We start from the raw sequence: 20,833 nt of genomic DNA on the forward strand, positions 1-20,833 counted from the left end.
TGAAGTGATGAGCTGCGGTTATACATCACTGCTGTGGCTTTAGGTGGAAGAAGCTCTGGAGATGCCCAGGATGGCCCTGTCTTGATACCTCCCATGAGCCCCAAGCACAAGGATTCTGTCACAGCCCCTATGGACAGATGGGCACCCTCAGAGTGCATTCAGACAGAAGAAGTACACCAACTTCATTCTGATGCAGAAGGATTTCATGCTTTTATTGATAAGTGTCACCTCTGCTGTGCTTTCCCCCTTGTTCTTGCAGAGAAAGGGGTGGATCGCCTCTCACTTTCTGACATTCTGTCCTATGTACAAACTTCAGAGCTGTGTATTCCAGAGGCCTTCAAAACACAAACAAGGAATTACAGTGGTCCCACAGCATGGCCATGCAGCATTCCCCATGGGATCATGGCAGGAGGGGAACTGCAGCCAGAGCACCGCCACCGTGACAACTGAGCTGGCATTTCCCCTCCAAAGCCATGCCTTCTGCAGACAAAAAAATGCACGCTCAACCTGCAGGCCTCTGCAAGAGCACAACTCACCTTCACTCTCCTCATTTCATCCACGTTGGCATCTGCAGGGAGATCCTGAATGAGTGCCCAGCCATCAGCAGGGGAGAGACCTTCCCCAGCCACCAACACAGATGCACCCATGGGCATCCTCTGCCAAAATCATCACCCTTACAGCTTCATACAGCAGCTCCTGAGGTCTGCCTTGCAGCCCCAAGAAAATGCCCTGTGCTGTAGGGAGGCGGGTTTTGCTTCTCCACGATATTGGGTGGAGGCTGCTCTGTTGCTGAGAATGGTCCTCACCCAAAAAAGTGCTCTGAACAGACACATTTCCTCTGAAACACTATCTGCTCAGTGCAGAGTTTGAAAGTGAAGCATTTGTTAATTCCCAGCAGTGTCAGCTACAGGAGTGGAGACTGTATAGCAGGGTGAAGAGAATGAGACCATATTTGTCAAGGATGTTTAGAGAGATGATGCCGGAATACTATAGGGACTATATCCGGAAAAATTAACTTTATAAGCATTGATTGTCATTTGCACGTGGAGATAATACTGACTTAAAACACAGCATTTGGGATCATCTCTGCATTGTACTCAATGCCTAGAAAGGAAGGGTGCAAGGGACTGAAACTTACAGTACAAATCGTGGTCGGCAGGAGATCCCTCAGCACTACCAGCACCATGGAGAGAGACAGAGAGAGCAGAGAGAAAAGGCATTGAGGTTCCACAAAGCATCCAAGGGCCACTGGAGATATTCCCAGGGAAAAGTGCCTCCATCTCCTATCGTACTGCAATCCCTCCTCTACACGAGGGAATCCACTGACAAAGCTCACACTGAAAAAGGAGCAGCACCCCAGGGTCCCAGATGCCCACCAATTACCCAGACCTGCCACTTCCTGCTCACCTACAACATCTCTTCCCACAAGCACCTGAAAGAAGAAGAGTCCCACATCAGAGCTTTGACAGCCTCATGGATCCCACACAGTACCCAGAAGCCCAGAAGCCCTGACCTTTCTTGATGATCCAGCAGGAGGCTGCAGACAGGAGCAGGGTGACAGCCACTGATGCCACAGCGATGACTATGGGGCCCAACGGGGTGTATGAGTCTGGGGACAAAGTGGAGTGATGGGGACTAATGAATAGGATGGGGACACGGGTATGTGATGTGGTCAGAGCAGGGTGATGCAGACAGTGGGGTGTGATGGGGATGTAGTGCTGGTATGGGGACACAGGGAAGGGATGAGGACAACAGTAAGGGACAGGGTCAACAGGACCAAAGGGGAGCCTCTCACCGGCATGTGCTGTCTCTTCCGTGGATCTGGGCACAAGGCCTGGGGGGACAAATGGATGGGCTGAGTATCCCCCGAACTCTCACCTCTGCATGAACACAGCTCCTGAGTGCATTGCTATGGGGCAGGGCTTGCAGCCATAGGAAGGTGCCCACTGAGCCTGCCCTTCTCCTGAGACACATGGAATGATGTAGGTTCCCTTCAATCTGATTACGTAAACTATGCTGGATTTAAAAATGCATGGCAGAGATGCAACCGTGCACTGTATGATACTGCAGCACAATTCTCTACTTCACCTTGTGGATAAGAAAGGACTAGTATGTTGATCTGCCTCTGTAGGATGGGATGGCAGCATCCCAATTGCAAGACTCCACAATGCATTTCCCCTCCTGCCGCCATCTAAAGCCTCTTTTAGGTGGTTTTGTTGAAGCAGGTAGAGGCACCCAGATCCCAAAGCACACCAACATCTGGCCATCCCCACACTATGGCCACAGCATCATCTTCTTGCTGCTTAGGAGCTCACATAGTGAGAAACCACCCCACACTTGGAAATCACCCCAGTTTCCCTTCCGCATTCTCGAAACATTTTTGTAATAACCCTTGCAGCATCCCTTCCCAGGAAAGGGATTGTGCCCAAACCCTGCACCTGCTTCCTAAGCCTGGGCACAGCAGTGCCCCATTTCTGCACCACGGGATGGAGAGGGAGACCATTCCAGAGCCCACGTCTCTCTATGGCATTTTTTGATCCTGAAAATCTATGTGGTGTTCAGTCACCCCATCCCCTGTGTCCCCACCACCCTGGTGTCATGTCCCACCTGTGACCTGCAGGTCCAAGGGAGCGCTGAGGGGAGAGCTCCTCAGCCAGTTTTTCGTGCTCCTCTGCTGGTAGAAACATGTGTATGTCCCCGCACTTCTCTCAGTGATGTTCAGCAGCATGGAGCTCATGACCCTTCCCTCTTGGACCTTCACACTATACACCTCCAACCCATCCTTGCACAAGACAATTCGGGTAGAAGGAAACTGTTTCTGAAAGACACATCGAGCCAAGACAACTTCTCCTTCCTGAGCACTGGATGCGTTAAGGAACAGGACTGGAGCCTGGAGAGTACCTGGAGAGATGGCACAGGGATTCCACCACCTCATTGGTTGCAAAACACATTGAATCACAAGGCACAGACAATCAGCACTCCAGAGATGGACATTGGGAATTCAGGGGGGAAAACTGCTCTTCTCTCTTCCCATTTCCTCCCCCAGGATGTCTTCTTTTTCTGGACCCATTCTCACACTCACCATCAGCCCTGGAGATGCAGGTGTTCTGGGTGTTCACACCAGTACCTGCACCACGGGACAGAGAGAGTTTTGTTTAGAGGGACAATGTCCTGCTCACCCAGATGTTCCCACCCATGTCCCCACGGAGGACTAGGCACCATCCCGTCTGCCTATCCCCATACAGTGTCTCTGAGAAAGATCGGGTCCATTTGTGGTGCGTTTGCTGCTTCAAGTACTGTTCCCTATCTTTCTAAAGCACCCAGCATTTGTAACCCACGTATTTTTGGAGCACGCCTACACCCTTCACCTACTGCACCACTGCCCTCAGCACCATCCCAAGCCTATTTCTGGTGGGATTCCTGCTCCAGGCATGGTTCCCTACTTCACACAGCATCCCCAACTCACCAACCACCACCAGCAGCAGGAGGGCAGGGACACGAGGACACGCCATGGTCCACTGTGCTTCCCCCAACATCTTTTGGCGATCTCTTCTCACAGCGCCTACTTTGATGTGAGCTGGATACAGATGGACACTGGTTTGCATTGCAACCCCAGGACCTGTCCTGTGGTATTTTTCTAGCTGACAGAGTTACCCACGGTGAGAGACTGTGATGCAGCCCATGGTGCATCTGTTGTGTCTGCCGAGCTACCGCTTTTATTTGGGGACGTCAGACACCTCATCATGGTCTGTGTTTCCTGTTTCTTAAAGGGAGGAATCTTCTCCCTTCTCCCCCTTATGCCCACCTGATCTTGCTGATCATGCCCCCATTCTGCATGCAGGGTCCCATCGGTCTCTTTGCGTCAGCTCTCCTCCTTGCTCTGTTTTCTTGCAACCTCCTGGCCATCTCCAGTCTATCACAGAGTCATCAAAGAAAATGGTTTGATCTGGAGAGGACCTGAAAGATTATGCAGTTAGCCATAGACTCATAAAAACCTACGGCCCCATTTAACCCATCCTGGAGCACCTCCAGGCATGCACTGCTTCAATGGGCAGCTGTGCTAGTGCCGCAACACCCTCTGAATCAAGAATTTTCTTCTAGCATCTAAACTGAACCACTCCTCTTTCAGTACAGATCCTTTCTCTTTTTTCCTATCACCATTAAACTGTGTAATCAGTTGCTGCCCTTGTTTATAAGCTCACATTAAATACAACATCTTGTTGCTTGACATGGCATCTCTTCTGCATTCTACTCCATCTCCCCCCTGTGTCCATGCTCCTTTGACTCTACTCTCAGCCCCATTGCACTGCACCCTTAAGGGAACATCCCAACAGTGAGAGGCCCAGAAGAAAACCAGTGCCTTCAGTGCTGCTACACACTCTCCACCACCTGCAGAACTCCACCAGCAGAAACCACTCAGTATTACTGCTGTAATCACCACAAGCACTTATCACTTCAATTACAATCTCGGCAGGAAAATTAACCTCTGCCTCTCCCCACTCCCCTGTGGGGAACTCATCCACTGGAAACTCTGGCCCTGCATCTGCCCATGATGCAACCTGTCGACCCACAAAACGTGGCAGAGCAGGACCACGGCTACAGTTCTGCTCTCTGTGCTGAGAATGGAGGAACTCAGCTCAGGCCCTGCATCTGCCCATGGAGATGATCAGCAGACCCACAAAACGTGACCATGTGCTGAGAACTCACTCTGTGGTGAGCAATGAACCTCCTGCGTGCTCAGAATCTGCCTGTGCTATTTTTGTATCCCCCTTTCTTTGTGCTCTCTGGCCTGGCCAGACTACAGCTTCATGCACACAGTAACGCCTCTTCTGTTTAGGAAGGAGAACTTTCCTCCCACACAAGATTCACCCCACCGCTCCTTCAGAAAGATGTATTTCTCCGTGATGCTTTGCTTGCATGGAGCTGGGCTGGAAGCGGCATTTAAAAGAGCAGCAGCTGCACATCTCCAGTCTGAGGGACCAAAACCATAGAGGTGTGTGAGTGCAGAGGGCTGATGGGGTGCAAAGAACATCACCTCTTTGCACGGCATGACCACAGTTGCTTTGCTCTGGGCTGAATGACGAAGACAGACCGAGTGTTTCCATTCAGGTGGGAAGGGCTTTAGGTCTGTGGGGCAGGATTCCCCCTGCGTTTGTCCATCTTCCAGCTGGTTTTTGATGAAAGGTGCTGTAAGGTGCCTGCTAGCAGCACAGAGTGTGTCCTTATTCCTCAGGCAGAATGACACTGCTCTGAGTCCCCCAGCTCAGAGCAGTTACTGCATGACACACATGAACAGAGAGCAAAGGCAAAGGCTAGGATTGTGTCACAGCCAGGCTGTGGTCCAAACACCTACAATGAATCCCAAAAGCACTTATGGGATTTTTTATCAAAAATGCTCTTCAATTTCTATTCCTTCTGCTAGTGTAGAGAGCTCCCATCTGCTGATTATCTTGCACCAAGTCTGTATAGCACTCCCTCAAGGGCTGCCATATTTGATGTGCTTTATCTCAAGGCAAGATGAATTATTAATCTCCTACTCAACCTGAGTCCATAGGTAGGGAATGTGAATGGTTAGCATGTGTCGCTGTGTCTTTTGAGATCTTCCTTACTTGACTTGCCTGCCTTATCTACAAGGCTTACAGTTTCACTCAGTGTCTAGAATTCTCAGATGCTGAGTCTCTTCAGTCACCTGGATGGACTCCGCAGTTTGGGTTGAATTTTTGATCAATCAGCAAAACATAAAATCATAACACAGACTCAGACTTTGCATAAAGGAAATGTGAGACTCTTGCTAAGTGCATGGAAGAGGATGCTGCTGGAGATGATGCTGCCCATGAATAGCCCACTGACATAGGATGGATATGGGAATTCTTGTTGTTTATTGCTATCGTTCTGCCAGGGGGCAGGAGCAGGATATAAAAGTCACACCTGCCCCAACTCGCAGGGACCTCCGGGCACCTTTCATCTTTCACATCCCTTCTTGAATGATCTCTGAACATCGATTCATTGCTTGGGTATGTATTTGGAAACAAGAAGGGATTTATTTCACAGTCAGTAGTAAAGATTATTTTAACCATATGCTCACTTCTTTGCCTTTGTGTCCTTTGGCTTTTACTTCTATTTCTCACCGAGTGCAAACCTTCCATCTTTCTGAGATCCATCCATTAATACAGATTCTTACCTGAATAAATACCTGTCTGCCACAGACGTATTCATTTGTCCCCATTACAGTCAGGCAGGCTTGAGTCTGGTAAGCCCAGACATACACGCCTGTGAATATTTAAGACTTCTATACCCGTGTGAACACATTTGAATGTCTTGTTGAGGAACTTGTGGTCCACACAGAAATCATGCAACTGCCATGAGACTGGCCAAGAGATAAGGAAACTCAAAAACCATACAGAGCTCTTGAGAGCCGAAAACACAGCCTTACCAGTCTGCAGAATCAAACCATACGTGAGTGTGCAGCTTGCTACTGGAATTGCTTTCACTTTCACTTTTGTTCTGCTGTTTAATCAATTGCTGACGTGGCGACAGAACAGAACCAATCTGTGTGACACAGAGGCACAGAAGATTTCCTTAGTCCTCGGAGTTGGTGAAGCACTGACCACTGAACAGAATGTCAAGGGAAGGGAATTGGTAACTTCTTGGAAAAAGGATTATGATGCACTGTCCATACTGCTTAGCACCATAACTCTGGTTCTAGCAGAAGAAATAGCAGAGTCTGAGTTTGAACATCCACAAAAAACATATTTAAAGACTTGCTGTGTTGTTACTTACTTTGCATGATCAACTCTCATTTTTTAACTACTTCTGGCTTTAAATAATGTACATTGGTATGATATACTGACAAAAAATAAACATCAAATAAAGTTTCCCTCCCAGCTTTTTACAAACACATTGTGAGGATCAGTGGGACCCACGGCCAACCACAGGCACAATTGTAGTAGTGCTTGAGACCAAAAAAACCTGTATTAGAGCACAGATTCAAGAGCCAAACCCAAATTTCAGTGGAATATAAAGATGCTAACTGTAGCTGCAGAAGCTTCAGTGGAGTTGTGGGTATGTGCATGGATGCACCAGCTCATTACAAGTGGCTCACTGCTGAGTTTCATCAACGGAGCAAGATCTGGGCCCATCCCCACATGGCTCTCCAGAATATGCAGTTTACCTAAGCACTCTCTTGGAACAGGCATTCTTCAGAAACATAAAGTAACAGGAGGCAGGGCTTTCCCAAACTTCACCTACATTCTGTTAGAGGAGAGGGTAGGTTGGGGGCTGTGTGACAAACAGGCTCAACGGCTGCACTGGTATATGTCTTGCTTAGGTGTCTACACCATGCTAGGCCTCAGTGTTACAATTCCATGACCTGGAAAACTCATGAAGATTAGAATGCCAGGCGGGTGCTCATTAAGAATAGAACACCAGGTTATGTGCTCATTAAGAGCAGACAACCAGGTGGGTGCTCACATCTATTGCCATTCACACCAACCCTTTCCCCCATCCCACGAGTCTCCACAATCTCCGCATGGATTTGGATTCCATGCCTCAAAACAGTGCATGAAACAGTTCAGCAGTCCGTTCACTGCCTCCACTTTGTTTGAGCTTCTTCAGATTAGATGGTGGCATGGTGGATGCTGATGCAGCAGTCTCTCCCTCTTCGATTCTACACCCCACAGTCCTTCTTATTTCAGTAACACCATGCCCATGGCTAACCTATTTTGGAACGTAAAACATGGCAATCACAAATGTGAGCAAACAAGAAGTGCACACAAGCATTAGTACAGTCATGGCTAACAAGGGTCTTGCATTGCCTCTTCTCAAAACCTGTATACATAGATACAGAGAATCCAAAGATGACAAGGATGGGATTATCCACTGAGTCTGAATACGATGTTCTTACCTGTGGGCGTTGGAACCTTCCCACACACAAAAATTCAGTGGTGCTTTGAGAATGGGAAGTACTTGTCGTGTTGGTGGCAGATCAACTAAGACTGGTTTTCATGAGTAGTGAAGGGGCTTTACCGGATCTTTGCTTTCTCTTTTTCCCTGCAACAAGGAGAAGGGTTTGTCAGGAGCTATTGGGAAAGAGCAGATATTTTGTATAGCGTCAAGACCAGTGTCTTGGGCTGTGTTGGTATTCCTCTTTGAAATAAATCCTTCTGTTCTCCCACGGTGCATACGTTTGCCTCAATTGTCTGATATTTTCTCCCCTTCTGATGGGCGTACATTCTATGCTTTCCCGGATGGAGTATAGTTCTATCGGGATTTATTTTTACCACAGTGATTGGGTATCAGGTATAGATCAAAGTACCGTGTAGCATTAGGACAAATCTGAGGCTTTCTTGTTGATATGGTTATAGGCGACACTAATTGGATTTCCTTTTCAGATTCTTTATTGTTCTTCAGATTTCAACTGCTGACGATACTTGGGAAACAAAGAATAATACAAGTGCCAAGTGTTTTCTTACTCACTGCTCCTAACGGTGCACTCCTCACCGTGAGGAGGTGAGGCACTGGAACAGGTTGCCTAGAGATTTGGCTGGTGCTCCGTCCCTGGGGACTTTCTAGGCTAGGCTGGATAAGGCCCTGGGCAACCTGATCTAGCTGTGGTGTCCCAGTTCACTTCACAGGAGCTGGACTCGATGGCTTGCATAGGTCCCTTCCAACTCTAAACATTCTATGATTCCATGATTCTTTGCCTGTTTAGACCAGGTGGGTGTGAACCACAGAACCTAGAGGTGAGGGATCAACCCTGCGCTCCAGGGATGCCGACACACCTCAGTCTTCTCATCTCCTCATTCTGTCCCCATTCAACTCCAATGTCCCCATTGGAGCACAATGTGCCCATCACTCCCCACTGTCCCTATCTCTCCAATCAGTCCCCTGGAAGCCATGGTCAACACGGTGACAACAGTGGAAAAGGCTTGTGGGAAAAGAGGGGAGTGGGACCCTGGGGACATCCTTGTGCAGGGCAGCATTACCTGTGAGTTCAACCATGGAAAAAAAGGGATTATCTTGGGATTGCAGAAGGAAGTACTCCCTCATGCAAACATCCATGACAGCCCCTGGACACATGCATGATGAGGGATTGCCATGGGGTTGGACTGAACACATTGCCCAATGCAAGGAGGCATTCTACAAGTGAAAATCAATCCTGGACCCACCCAGATCCCAATCCAGGCAGCATTTGGAAGGCACCGGCTGTGGAGGAATCCAGTGTGAGTGCTGGGCAACCCATATCCACAGGGATCTTCTCGCCATGAGCTCCTGGTAGCAACCCTGCTCATTCCTTCGTACATGCTGAATCCATTCATCAAGGGAAAATTTCTCCACAGTGCTTGCAACCCATGACTCATGATGAAAAATCCCACTTGAATGGGGATGGAGAGAACGTGACCGTCACTCATTCGCGGCTGGACAAAATGATCTGTGGCCCTTCTCAACTGGAACACAAGCAATGAGCTCCTAACTAATGGCAGTATGGTGTCGGCTTCTTTAATTCTGTGCTTATACTGTTTGTTTGTTTGTTTGTTTGTTTTGCTGGTTTTTACAATTCTATAAGTGACTCCTTGCTCTTTAATGTCCCTTCCAACCCAAGCACCTCTATTTTATGGCTCTTTGGCAGGCTGGAGATGAACAGGAGCTTGGGAGGGGACAGAGACAAGGTAGCTGACAAAAAGAGATAAAACGGACGCTGCATACAGAATGAGGTCACACTCAGTAAGAAGAGGTGGGGAAAAGAGGGAAAAGGGAGAAGTTTCCTCCCCCCAAGAGACAGGAAGCACGGCATTTGCTAAGGTCTCTATGTGTCCTGAAATAAAAGCAGGGGCTCTGCAGATGCGAAAAATGCATCATGGGCTGCATCACAGCCTCTCGCTGTGACTAACTCTCTGTCAGCTGCAGAAACACACAGCACGTGTCCTAGGCTCGCAACACAAGCCTGTGACCATCTGCACCCAGCTCACAGCAAAGCAGGAACCGTGAGGAGAGATCTCCAAAAGATGTGCGGGCTGGTGGGATGGGCCATGCTGTGTCCCCATGTCCATGTCCTCCTGCTGCTGGTGTTTGGTGAGTTGGGGCTGCTTTGGGTAGCAGGGAACCCTGCTTGGAGGAAGAAGCCCAGCACAAAGAGGCTTGAGATGGTACCGAGGGTGGAGGTAGAGTACGTGTGGGATGGAATCATGCACCAAAAGCATGATTTTGGAAGTAGAGGAGACTGCATCTGGAAAAGAAAACTTATCCCAAATGGATTTAGGCTTGCTCAAATGGAGACAGTGGTGATACAGGAAGGGGATACACTTGTGGAGTGGTGACTGCTGAAGACTGGAGACATGGACAGAAACATGTGGGTGTGCAGGACACTGTCCCTCTAACCAAACCCCTCTCTGCTCCACGGTGCAGGTACTGCTGTGAGCACCCAGGGCATCTGCAGTTCCACAGCTGATGGTGAGTGTGAGAATGGGTCCAGAAAAAGAAGACATCCTGGGGGAGGAGATGGAAAGAGAGAAAGGCTTTATTGCCTCAGAATTCCCAATATCCACCCCAGGAGGGCAGATTCTCCATGACTTGGAATGCAGTGTGTTTTGCAGCTAATGATGCTGGTGGAATCCCTGTGCCATCTCTCCAGGTACTCTCCAGGCTCCAGCCATGCTCCTTAACCCTTCCAGAGCTCAGGAAGGGGAAGTTGTCCTGGCTCAATGTGTCCTTCTGAAGCGGGTTCCTGCTGCCCGAATTGTCTTCTGCAAGGATGGGATGGAACTGTACAGCATGAAAGCCCATCAGGATACGGTCATCTACTCCATGCTGATGAACATCTCTGCAAGAAGCAGTGGGACATACACATGTAGGTACCAGCAGAGGAACAAGAGCAATTGGCTGAGGAGATCTCCCCTCAGCACTCCCTTGGATCTACATGTCACAGGTGGGACATGACACCAGTGTGGTGAGGACATAGGGGATGGGGGGTAATTAACACCACATGGATATCCCATGTGCAGCAAGAGGTGCCAATAGAGAGAGGATGGCTCTGGAAGGGTTCCTGTCTTGATCTTATGCTGCAGAAATGAGGCTCTGCAGTGCCCAGGTACATAAAGCAGGCCCAGGATTTGGGCATGATCCCTTTCCTGGGTAAGGATGCTCCAAGGGTTATTCCAAAACTGTTTTGAGAATGCGGAAGGGAAACTGGGGTGATTTCCAGGTGTGAGGTTGCTCCTTTTTGTTTGATTTCCTATGCAGCAACGAGATGATGCTGTGGCCATAGTGTGAGGCTGGGCAGATGTTGGTGTGCTTTGGGATCCGTGTGCCTCTACCTGCATCCAAGCCACCAAAAAAGAGCCTTTGGATGGTGGCAGGAGGGGAGATGCAGGATGGAGTCTTGCATTTGGGATGCTGCCATCCCATCCCATAGAGGCAGAGCAACATACTAGTCCTTTCTTATCCACAAGGTCAAGGAAAGGAGAGAGTTGTGCTGCAGGATCATACGGTGCACAGTTGCATTTCTGCCATGCATTTCTAAATTCATCATAGTTTAGATAATTGATCATCAGAATGGCAGAAACCCCATGTCAGCCCGCGTGTCTCAGGGGACAGAGCTGGCTCTGTGGGCATCTTCCAAGGCCTACATACCCTGCCCCGAAGCAGTGCACTCAGGAGCTGTGTCCATGCAGAGCTATGAGCACTGGTGACACTCAGCCCATCCATATGTCTGTCCAGGTCATGTGTCCAATTCCTCAGCAGGAACCGTAACTGCAGGTGAGGGACTCTCCTTTGCTCCTACTGACCCCATCCCTTCTTCCTTTTCCCTATCCCTCCCCTCTTTTCCCATCTCATCTCTATGGCGCTGTTACACCCCAACTTCTGCGTCACTCCCATCTGACCCCATCACCCTCTGTGTCCCCAGACACCAACACTCCTCTGAACCTCACAGTCATTCATGTGGTATCAGTTACTGTCACCCTCCTGCTGTCTGCAGCCACCTTCTGGACCATTAGGAAAGGTGAGGACTTGAGGGGACTGTGGGGGATCCATGAGGCTGCCACAGCTTTGATGTGAGACTGTTTTTCTTACAGGTGCCTGCCGGGAGAGATGCCGAAGGTGAGAAGGAAGGCTGGGAGGGGACGACTTGAGAGCATTTGGGAACTTGGGGAAGTCCTTTTGCAGGGCAGCATTATCTGTGAGTTCCCCCATAACAGGAAGGGACTGCCATGGTGTTGGAGAAGGAAGGATTTCCTCATGGTAACATTACTCATAGCACGTGGATGCCTGGAGGATGAGGGATTGCCGTGGGGTTGGACTGAATGCAGTGCCTGATGCAAGGAGGCTTCATCCAAATGAATAACAGTCCTGGCCCCCTGCAGCAAACATCCACCCCAAATCCATTTTCCCTCAATCCACAGGCAGCAGCACGTTCCCAGCCAGCAGGTGCAAGCCACCGACTATGGAGAAATCCAGTGTGAGTGCTGGGCACCCCTTTTCCATGGGGACCCCCTTCCCTTGGGCTCCCATTTGCCATCCCACCTGTCCCTTTCCCACTTGGACATGCAAAAACCATTTCTCAAGAGTCAGTTTCTCCAGGGTGCTTTCATCACTGTGCTCATAGTGACAAATCCCATTTGCACAGCGGGTCTCACACTTCAGACTCTGCTGTTCTCCCATCTACAGTTCCCCTCACTATGGTGTTTGTTTCAAGCACAGACCAAAGCTCAGCCCTGCACTGGAGGATATTGCTGTGCACACAGACAGCAGTGGGGAAATATCTCATAGATATTGCTCTGCATGTGCAGGCAGCTGCAAAGGGGGATGCTGTGGTCGGGGATGGGGGATATAACGCCACCACACCTGCACCTTGCTCTGTTTGCAGCTTGAATTTCATTGCAGAGCAGCAGGCTCAGATGTGCTGTGTAAATATAGAAAATGCCTCAAATGATGGGAAAATGCCCCCCCAAAGCCCTGCGTCTCTGGTCCTCCAAATCTTCCTTCAGAGTGGTGCAACGGGGGTGGACAGTCAGTCCAGAGCCCCGCGGGGTCTGCTGCCCAAACCAGTGGTGGGTCGCCCCCCTTCCCACATGAATACTGAGCACTCATAGTGTGTTTTTTTTTCCCCACAGACTCGACCATTGCCCACTTTCGAAGGGACAAGGTGAGTCAGGGCCCTTCTCACCCAAAACCAAAGTGATATGCTCCACAGAAATCGCATTTTCATTTTTGTACGCTTGCTCATGCATCTCTTTACTTGCACAAAAACTGCAAATCACAAGATTTAATTTCTGAGTCACAAGCCACTCTACCTCAGTCTACGGCAAATGCCTCCCCTTGTTTTCCAACCCAGATCTGCTCTGACTTTCGCTAGCTGACTCCTGCCTGCTTCTCCAATGCATGCAGCTCCCTCCAGCGCTCCTGGAGCCTCCTTGTGCAGGGCTTGCAGGCTGCAGCTGCAATAACAGGGCTTTCCTTTCCCCTCCAGCCTCCCGTGAAGCAGATGACCCTCAGCACAGATGCATAGGCTTCAGCATGCCAAGGGCAACCAGGACTGCGTCACGGCCATGGTGTTTTCTTGCAGAGGGCTCTTGGGGCAGAACATGGGGCTTTTGGGTTCATGGGGTATGCTCTCCCATTATTTCTAGCCACTAAGATGTATGACTTGCTTATGTATGGAGCACCTAGAATATCAATAAAATATCACAGCTATTTTAGAGACATCGGCAAGTGCTGAGCTGTTGTTATGCATCATCAAGCTCACCACGGTTTTGAATCAAAGACATCATGAAGTGATGAGCTGCGCTTACGCATTACTGCTGTGGCTTTAGGTGGAAGAAGCTCTGGAGATGCCCAGGATGGCCCTGTTTTGATACCTCCCATGAGCCCCAAGCACAAGAATTCTGTCACAGCCCCTATGGACAGATGGGCACCCTCAGAGTGCAATTCAGACAGAAAGTACACAAACTTCATTCTGATGCAGAAGGATTTCATGCTTTTATTGATAAGTGTCACCTCTGCTGTGCTTTCCCCCTTGTTCTTGCAGAGAAAGGGGTGCATCGCCTCTCACTTTCTGACATTCTGTCCTATGTACAAACTTCAGAGCTTTGTATTCCAGAGGCCTTCAAAACACAAACAAGGAATTACAGTGGTCCCACAGCACGGCCATGCAGCATTCCCCATGGGATAGTGGCAGGAGGGGAACTGCACACCGTGACAACTGAGCTGGCATTTCCCCCTCCAAAGCCATGCCTTCTGCAGACAAAAAAATGCACGCTCAACCTGCAGGCCTCTGCAAGAGCACAACTCACCTTCACTCTCCTCATTTCATCCACATTGGCATCTGCAGGGAGATCCTGAATGAGTGCCCAGCCATCAGCAGGGGAGACACCTTCCCCAGCCACCAGCACAAATGCACCCGTGGGCATCCTCTGCTAAAATCATCACCCTTACAGCTTCATACAGTGGCTCCTGAGGTCTGCCTTGCAGCCCCAAGAAAATGCCCTGTGCTGTAGGGAGGCGGGTTTTGCTTCTGCACGATACTGATTGTCATGAGCACGTGGAGATAATACTGACTTAAAATACAACATTTGGGGTCATCTCTGCATTGTACTCAATGCCTAGAAAGGAAGGGTGCAAGGGACTGAAACTTACAGTAAGAATCGTGGTCGGCAGGAGATCCCTCAGCACTACCAGCACCATGGAGAGAGACAGAGAGAGCAGAGAGAAAAGGCATTGAGGTTCCACAAAGCAGCCAAGGGCCACTGGAGATATTCCCAGGGAAAAGTGCCTCCATCTCCTATTGTACTGCAATCCCTCCTCTACACGAGGGAATCCACTGACAAAGCTCACACTGAAAAAGGAGCAGCACCCCAGGGTCCCAGATGCCCACCAATTACCCAGACCTGCCACTTCCTGCTCACCTACAGCATCTCTTCCCACAAGCATCTGAAAGAAGAAGAGTCCCACATCAGAGCTTTGACAGCCTCATGGATCCCACACAGTACTTAGAAGCCCATAAGCCCTGACCTTTCTTGATGATCCAGCAGGAGGCTGCAGACAGGAGCAGGGTGACAGCCCACTGGTGCCACAGCGATGACTATGGGGCCCAACGGGGTGTAGTGAGTCTGGGGACAAAGCGGAGTGATGGGGACTAATGAATAGGATGGGGACACGGGAATGTGATGGGGTCAGAGCAGGGTGATGCAGACAGTGGGGTGTGATGGGGATGTAGTGATGGTATGGGGACACAGGGAAGGCGATGAGCACAACAGTAAGGGACAGGGTCAACAGGACCAAAGGGGAGCCTCTCACCGGCATGTGCTGTCTCTTCCGTGGATCTGGGACACATGGCCTGGGGGGACAAATGAATGGGCTGAGTATCCCCCGAACTCTCACCTCTGCATGAACACGGCTCCTGAGTGCATTGCTATGGGGCAGGCGCTTAGCAGCCATAGGAAGGTGCCCACTGAGCCTGCCCTTCTCCTGAGACACATAGAATGATGTAGGCTTCCCTTCAATATGATTACGTAAACTATGCTGGATTTAAAAATGCATGGCAGAGATGCAACCTGTGCACTGTATGCTACTGCAGCACAATTCTCTACTTCACCTTGTGGATAAGAAAGGACAAGTATGTTGATGTAGGATGGCAGCATCCCAATTGCAAGACTCCATAATGCATTTCCCCTCCTGCCACCATCTAAAGCCTCTTTTAGGTGGTTTTGCTTGAAGCAGGTAGAGGCAGCCAAGATCCCAAAGCACACCAACATCTGGCCATCCTCACAGCTATGGCCACAGCATCATCTTCTTGCTGCATAGGAAGCTCACACAGTGAGAAACAACCTCACACTTGGAAATCACCCGAGTTTCCATTCCTTATTCTCAAAACATTTTTTGAATAACCCTTGCAGCATCCCTTCCCACAAAGTGGATCGTGCCCAAACCCTGCACCTGCTTCCTGAGCCTGGGCACCGCAGTGCCCCATTTCTGCACCACGGGATGGAGAGGGAGACCATTCCAGAGCCCATGTCACTCTATGGCATTTCTTGATCCAGAAAATCTATGTGGTGTTCAGTCCCCCCATCCCCTGCGTCCGCACAACCCTGGTGTCAAGTCCCACCTGTGACAAGTAGATCCAAGGGAGTGCTGAGGGGAGACCTCCTTAGCCAATTGCTCTCGTTCCTCTGCTGGTACCCACACGCGTATGTCCCACTGCTTCTTGCAGAGATGTTCATCAGCATGGAGTTGATGACCGTATGCTGATGGGCTTTCATGCTGTACAGCTCCATCCCATCCTTGCAGAAGACAATTCGGGCAGCAGGAACCAGCTTCTGAAGGACACATTGAGCCACGACGATTTCCCCTTCCTGAGCTCTGGAAGTGTTAAGGACCAGGAGTGGAGCCTGGAGAGTACCTGGAGAGACGGCACAGGGGTTCCACCGGCATCATTCCTGGGAAACCAGACCGCACCCAATCCATTAAATATCTTCTCTCCTGGGGTGGATATTGGGAATTCAGAGGGAATAAAGCCTTTCTCTCTTTCCATCTCCTCCCCCACCATGTCTTCATTTTCTGGACCCATTCCCACACTCACCATCAGCTGTGGAACTGCAGATGTCCTGGGTGCTCACACCAGTACCTGCACCGCGGGACAGAGAGAGTTTTGTTTAGAGGGACAATGTCCTGCTCACCCAGATGTTCCCACCCATGTCCCCACGGAGGACTAGGCACCATCCCGTCTGCCTATCCCCATACAGTGTCTCTGAGAAAGCCCCGGTCCATTTGTGGTGCGTTTGCTGCTTCAAGTACTGTTCCCTATCTTTCTAAAGCACCCAGCATTTGTAACTCACGTATTTTTGGAGCACGCCTACACCCTTCACCTACTGCACCACTGCCCTCAGCACCATCCCAAGCCTATTTCTGGTGGGATTCCTGCTCCAGGCATGGTTCCCCACTTCACACAGCATCCCCAACTCACCAAACACCACCAGCAGCAGGAGGGCAGGGACACGAGGACATGCCATGGTCCATTGCGCTTCCCCCAACATCTTTGGAGATCTCTTCTCACAGCGCCTACTTTGATGTCAGCTGGATACAGATGGACACTGGTTTGCATTGCAACCCCAGGACCTGTCCTGTGGTATTTTTCTAGCTGACAGAGTTACCCACAGGTGAGAGACTGTGATGCAGCCCATGGTGCATCTGTTGTGTCTGCCGAGCTACCGCTTTTATTTGGGGACGTCAGACACCTCATCATGGTCTGTGTTTCCTGTTTCTTAAAGGGAGGAATCTTCTCCCTTCTCCCCCTTATGCCCACCTGATCTTGCTGATCATGCCCCTCATTCTGCATGCAGGGTCCCATCGGTCTCTTTGCGTCAGCTCTCCTCCTTGCTCTGTTTTCTTGCAACCTCCTGGCCATCTCCAGTCTATCACAGAGTCATCAAAGAAAATGGTTTGATCTGGAGAGGACCTGAAAGATTATGCAGGTTAGCCATAGACTCATGAAAACCTACTGGCCCCATTTAACCCATCCTTGAGCACCTCCAGGCATGCACTGTTTCAATAGGCAGCTGTGCTAGTGCCGCAACACCCTCAGAATCAAGAATTTTCTTCTAGCATCTAAACTGAATCACTCCTCTTTCAGTACAAATCCTTTCTCTTTTTTCCTATCACCATTAAACTGTGTAATCAGTTGCTGCCCTTGTTTATAAGCTCACATTAAATACAACATCTTGTTGCTTGACATGGCATCTCTTCTGCATTCTACTCCATCTCCCCCCTGTGTCCATGCTCCTTTGACTCTACTCTCAGCCCCATTGCACTGCAAGCTTAAGGGAACATCCCAACAGTGAGAGGCCCAGAAGAAAACCAGTGCCTTCAGTGCTGCTACACACTTTCCACCACCTGCAGAACTCCACCAGCAGAAAGCAACTTTCCACTCAGTATTACTGCTGGAATCACCACAAGCAATTATCACTTCAATTACAATCTCAGCAGGAAAATTAACCTGTGCCTCTCCCCACTCCTCTGTCGGGAACTCATCCACTGCGAACACTGCCCCTGCATCTGCCCATGATGCAACCTGTAGACCCACAAAACGTGCAGAGCAGGACCACGGCTGCAGTTCTGCTCTCTGTGCTGAGAATGGAGGAACTCAGCTCAGGCCCTGCATCTGCCCATGGAGATGATCAACAGACCCACAGAACGTGGCCATGTGCTGAGAACTCACTCTGTGGTGAGCAATGAACCTCCTGCGTGCTCAGAATCTGCCTGTGCTATTTTTGTATCCCCCTTTGTTAGTCTGGCCAGACCTCAAGCTTTGTGCACACAGTAACACATCTTCTGTTTAGGAAGTAGAACTTTCCTCCCACACAAGATTCACCCGACTGCTGCCTCAGAAAGATGTATTTCTCCGTGATGCTTTGCTTGCGTGGGGCTGGCTGGAAGTGGCATTTAAAAGAGCAGCAGCTGCACATCTCCAGTCTGAGGGACCAAAACCATAGAGGTGTGTGAGTGCAGAGGGCTGATGGGCTGCAAAGAACATCACCTCTTGCACGGCATGACTGCAGTTGCTTTGCTCTGGGCTGAATGACAAAGACAGGCCGAGTGTTTCCATTCAGGTGGGAAGGGCTCTAGGTCTGTGGGGCAGGATTCCCCCTGCGTTTGTCCATCTTCCATCTGGTTTTTGATGAAAGGTGCTGTAAGGTGCCTGCTTAGCAGCACTGAGTGTGTCCTTATTCCTCAGGCAGAATGACACTGCTCTGAGTCCCCCAGCTCAGGGCAGTTACTGCATGGCACAGCATGAACAGAGAGCAAAGGCAAAGGGCTAGGATTGTGTCACAGCCAGGCTGTGGTCCAAACACCTACAATGAATCCCAAAAGCACTTATGGGATTTTTATCAAAAATACCCTTAACATTTTGTACCTTCTTCTAGTATAGAGAGCTCCCATCTGGTGATTATCTTGCATCAAGTCTGTAGAGCACTCCCTCAAGTGCTGCCATATTTGATGTGCTTTATCTCAAGGCAAGATGGTTAGCATGTGTTGCTGTGTCTTTTGAGATCTTCCTTACTTGACTTGCCTGCCTTATGTACAAGGCTTACAGTTTCACTCAGTGTCTAGAATTCTCAGATGCTGAGTCTCTTCAGTCACCTGGATGGACTCTGCAGTTTGGGTTGAATTTTTGATCAATCAGCAAAAACATAAAATCATAACACAGATTCAGACTTTGCATAAAGGAAATGTGAGACTCTTGCTAAGTGCATGGAAGAAGATGCTGCTGGAGATGAGGCTGCCCATGAATAGCCCACTGACATAGGATGGATATGGGAGTTCTTGTTGTTTATTGCTATCATTCTGCCAGGGGGCAGGAGCAGGATATAAAAGTCACACCTGCCCCAACTCACAGGGACCTCCAGGCACCTTTCATCTTTCCATATCCCTTCTTGAATGATCTCTGAACATCGATTCATGGATTGGGTATGTATTTGGAAACAAGAAGGGATTTATTTCACAGTCAGTAGTAAAGATGGTTTTAACCATATGCCCACCTCTTTGCCTTTGTGTCCTTTGGCTTTTACTTCTATGTCTCACCGAGTGCAAACCTTCCATCTTTCTGAGATCCATCCATTAATACAGATTCTTACCTGAATAAATACCTGTCTGCCACAGGCCGTATTCATTTGTCCCCATTACATTCAGGCAGGCTTGAGTCTGGTAAGCCCAGACATACACGCCTGTGAATATTTAAGACTTCTATACCCCTGTGTGAACACATTTGAATGTCTTGTTGAGGAATTTGTGGTCCACACAGAAATCATGCAACTGCCATGAGACTGTCCAAGAGATAAGGAAACTCAAAAACCATACAGAGCTCTTGAGAGCCGATAGCACAGCCTTACCAGTCTGCAGAATCCAACCATACTGGGTGTGCAGCTCGCTACTGGAATTGCTTTCACTTTCACTTTTGTTCTGCTGTTTAATCAATTGCTGTCATGGCGACAGAACAGAACCAGTCTGTGTGACACAGAGGCACAGAAGATTTCCTTAGTCCTCGGAGTTGGCGAAGCACTGACCACTGAACAGAATGTCAAGTGAAGGGAATTGGTAACTTCTTGGAAAAAGGATTATGATGCACTGTCCATACTGCTTAGCACCATAACTCTGGTTCTAGCAGAAGAAATAGCAGAGTCTGAGTTTGAACACCCACAAAAAACATAGTTAAAGAATTGCTGTGTTGTTACTTACTTTGCATGATCAACCTCTCATTTTTTAACTACTTCTGGCTTTAATTAATGTACATTAGTATGATATACTGACAAAAAATAAACATCAAATAAAGTTTCCCTCCCAGCTTTTTACAAACACAGTGTGAGGATCAGTGGGACCCACGGCCAACCACAGGCACAACTGTAGTCGTGCTTGAGACCAAAAAAACCTGTATTAGAGCACAGATTCAAGAGCCAAACCAAATTTCAGTGGAATATCAAGATGCTAACTGTAGCTGCAGAAGCTTCAGTGCAGTTGTGGGTATGTGCATGGATGCACCAGCTCGTTACAAGTGGCTCACTGCTGAGTTTCATCAACGGAGCAAGATCTGGGCCCATCCCCACGTGGCTCTCCAGAATATGCTGTTTACCTAAGCACTCTCTTGGAACAGGCATTCTTCAAAAACATAAAGTAACAGGAGGCAGGGCTTTCCCAAACTTCACCTACATTCTGTTAGAGGAGAGGGTAGGTTGGGGGCTGTGTGACAAACAGGCTCAACGGCTGCACTGGTATATGTCTTGCTTAGGTGTCTACACCATGCTAGGCCTCAGTGTTACAATTCCATGACCTGGAAAACTCATGAAGA

General features: G+C 49.2%; 1 protein-coding gene and 1 long non-coding RNA gene across 2 annotated transcripts; both read right to left on the reverse strand.

Moving 5' to 3' along the window:
• Positions 1 to 185: 185 nt before the first annotated feature.
• Positions 186 to 3,692, reverse strand: LOC107055450. Its single transcript, XM_046904880.1, has 8 exons — positions 3,467 to 3,692; positions 3,083 to 3,127; positions 2,608 to 2,901; positions 1,796 to 1,834; positions 1,514 to 1,609; positions 1,408 to 1,432; positions 537 to 1,173; positions 186 to 335 (listed from the first exon to the last, which is right to left on the reverse strand). The coding sequence occupies exons 1-7, from the start codon at positions 3,603 to 3,605 to the stop codon at positions 1,098 to 1,100; spliced, it is 714 nt and encodes a 237-aa protein (XP_046760836.1). The 5' UTR covers positions 3,606 to 3,692; the 3' UTR covers positions 186 to 335; positions 537 to 1,097.
• A 10,257-nt stretch (positions 3,693 to 13,949) lies between these two features.
• LOC121107910 lies at positions 13,950 to 15,028 on the reverse strand. The gene is made up of 2 exons (XR_005842302.1): positions 14,289 to 15,028; positions 13,950 to 14,099 (listed from the first exon to the last, which is right to left on the reverse strand). It is a non-coding gene; the product is annotated as an uncharacterized LOC121107910 (long non-coding RNA).
• Between the last annotated feature and the right edge of the window lie 5,805 nt (positions 15,029 to 20,833).

The sequence above is a fragment of the Gallus gallus genome, chromosome 31 (assembly GCF_016699485.2).
Source record: "Gallus gallus isolate bGalGal1 chromosome 31, bGalGal1.mat.broiler.GRCg7b, whole genome shotgun sequence".
Taxonomy (NCBI): Eukaryota; Metazoa; Chordata; class Aves; order Galliformes; family Phasianidae; genus Gallus; species Gallus gallus.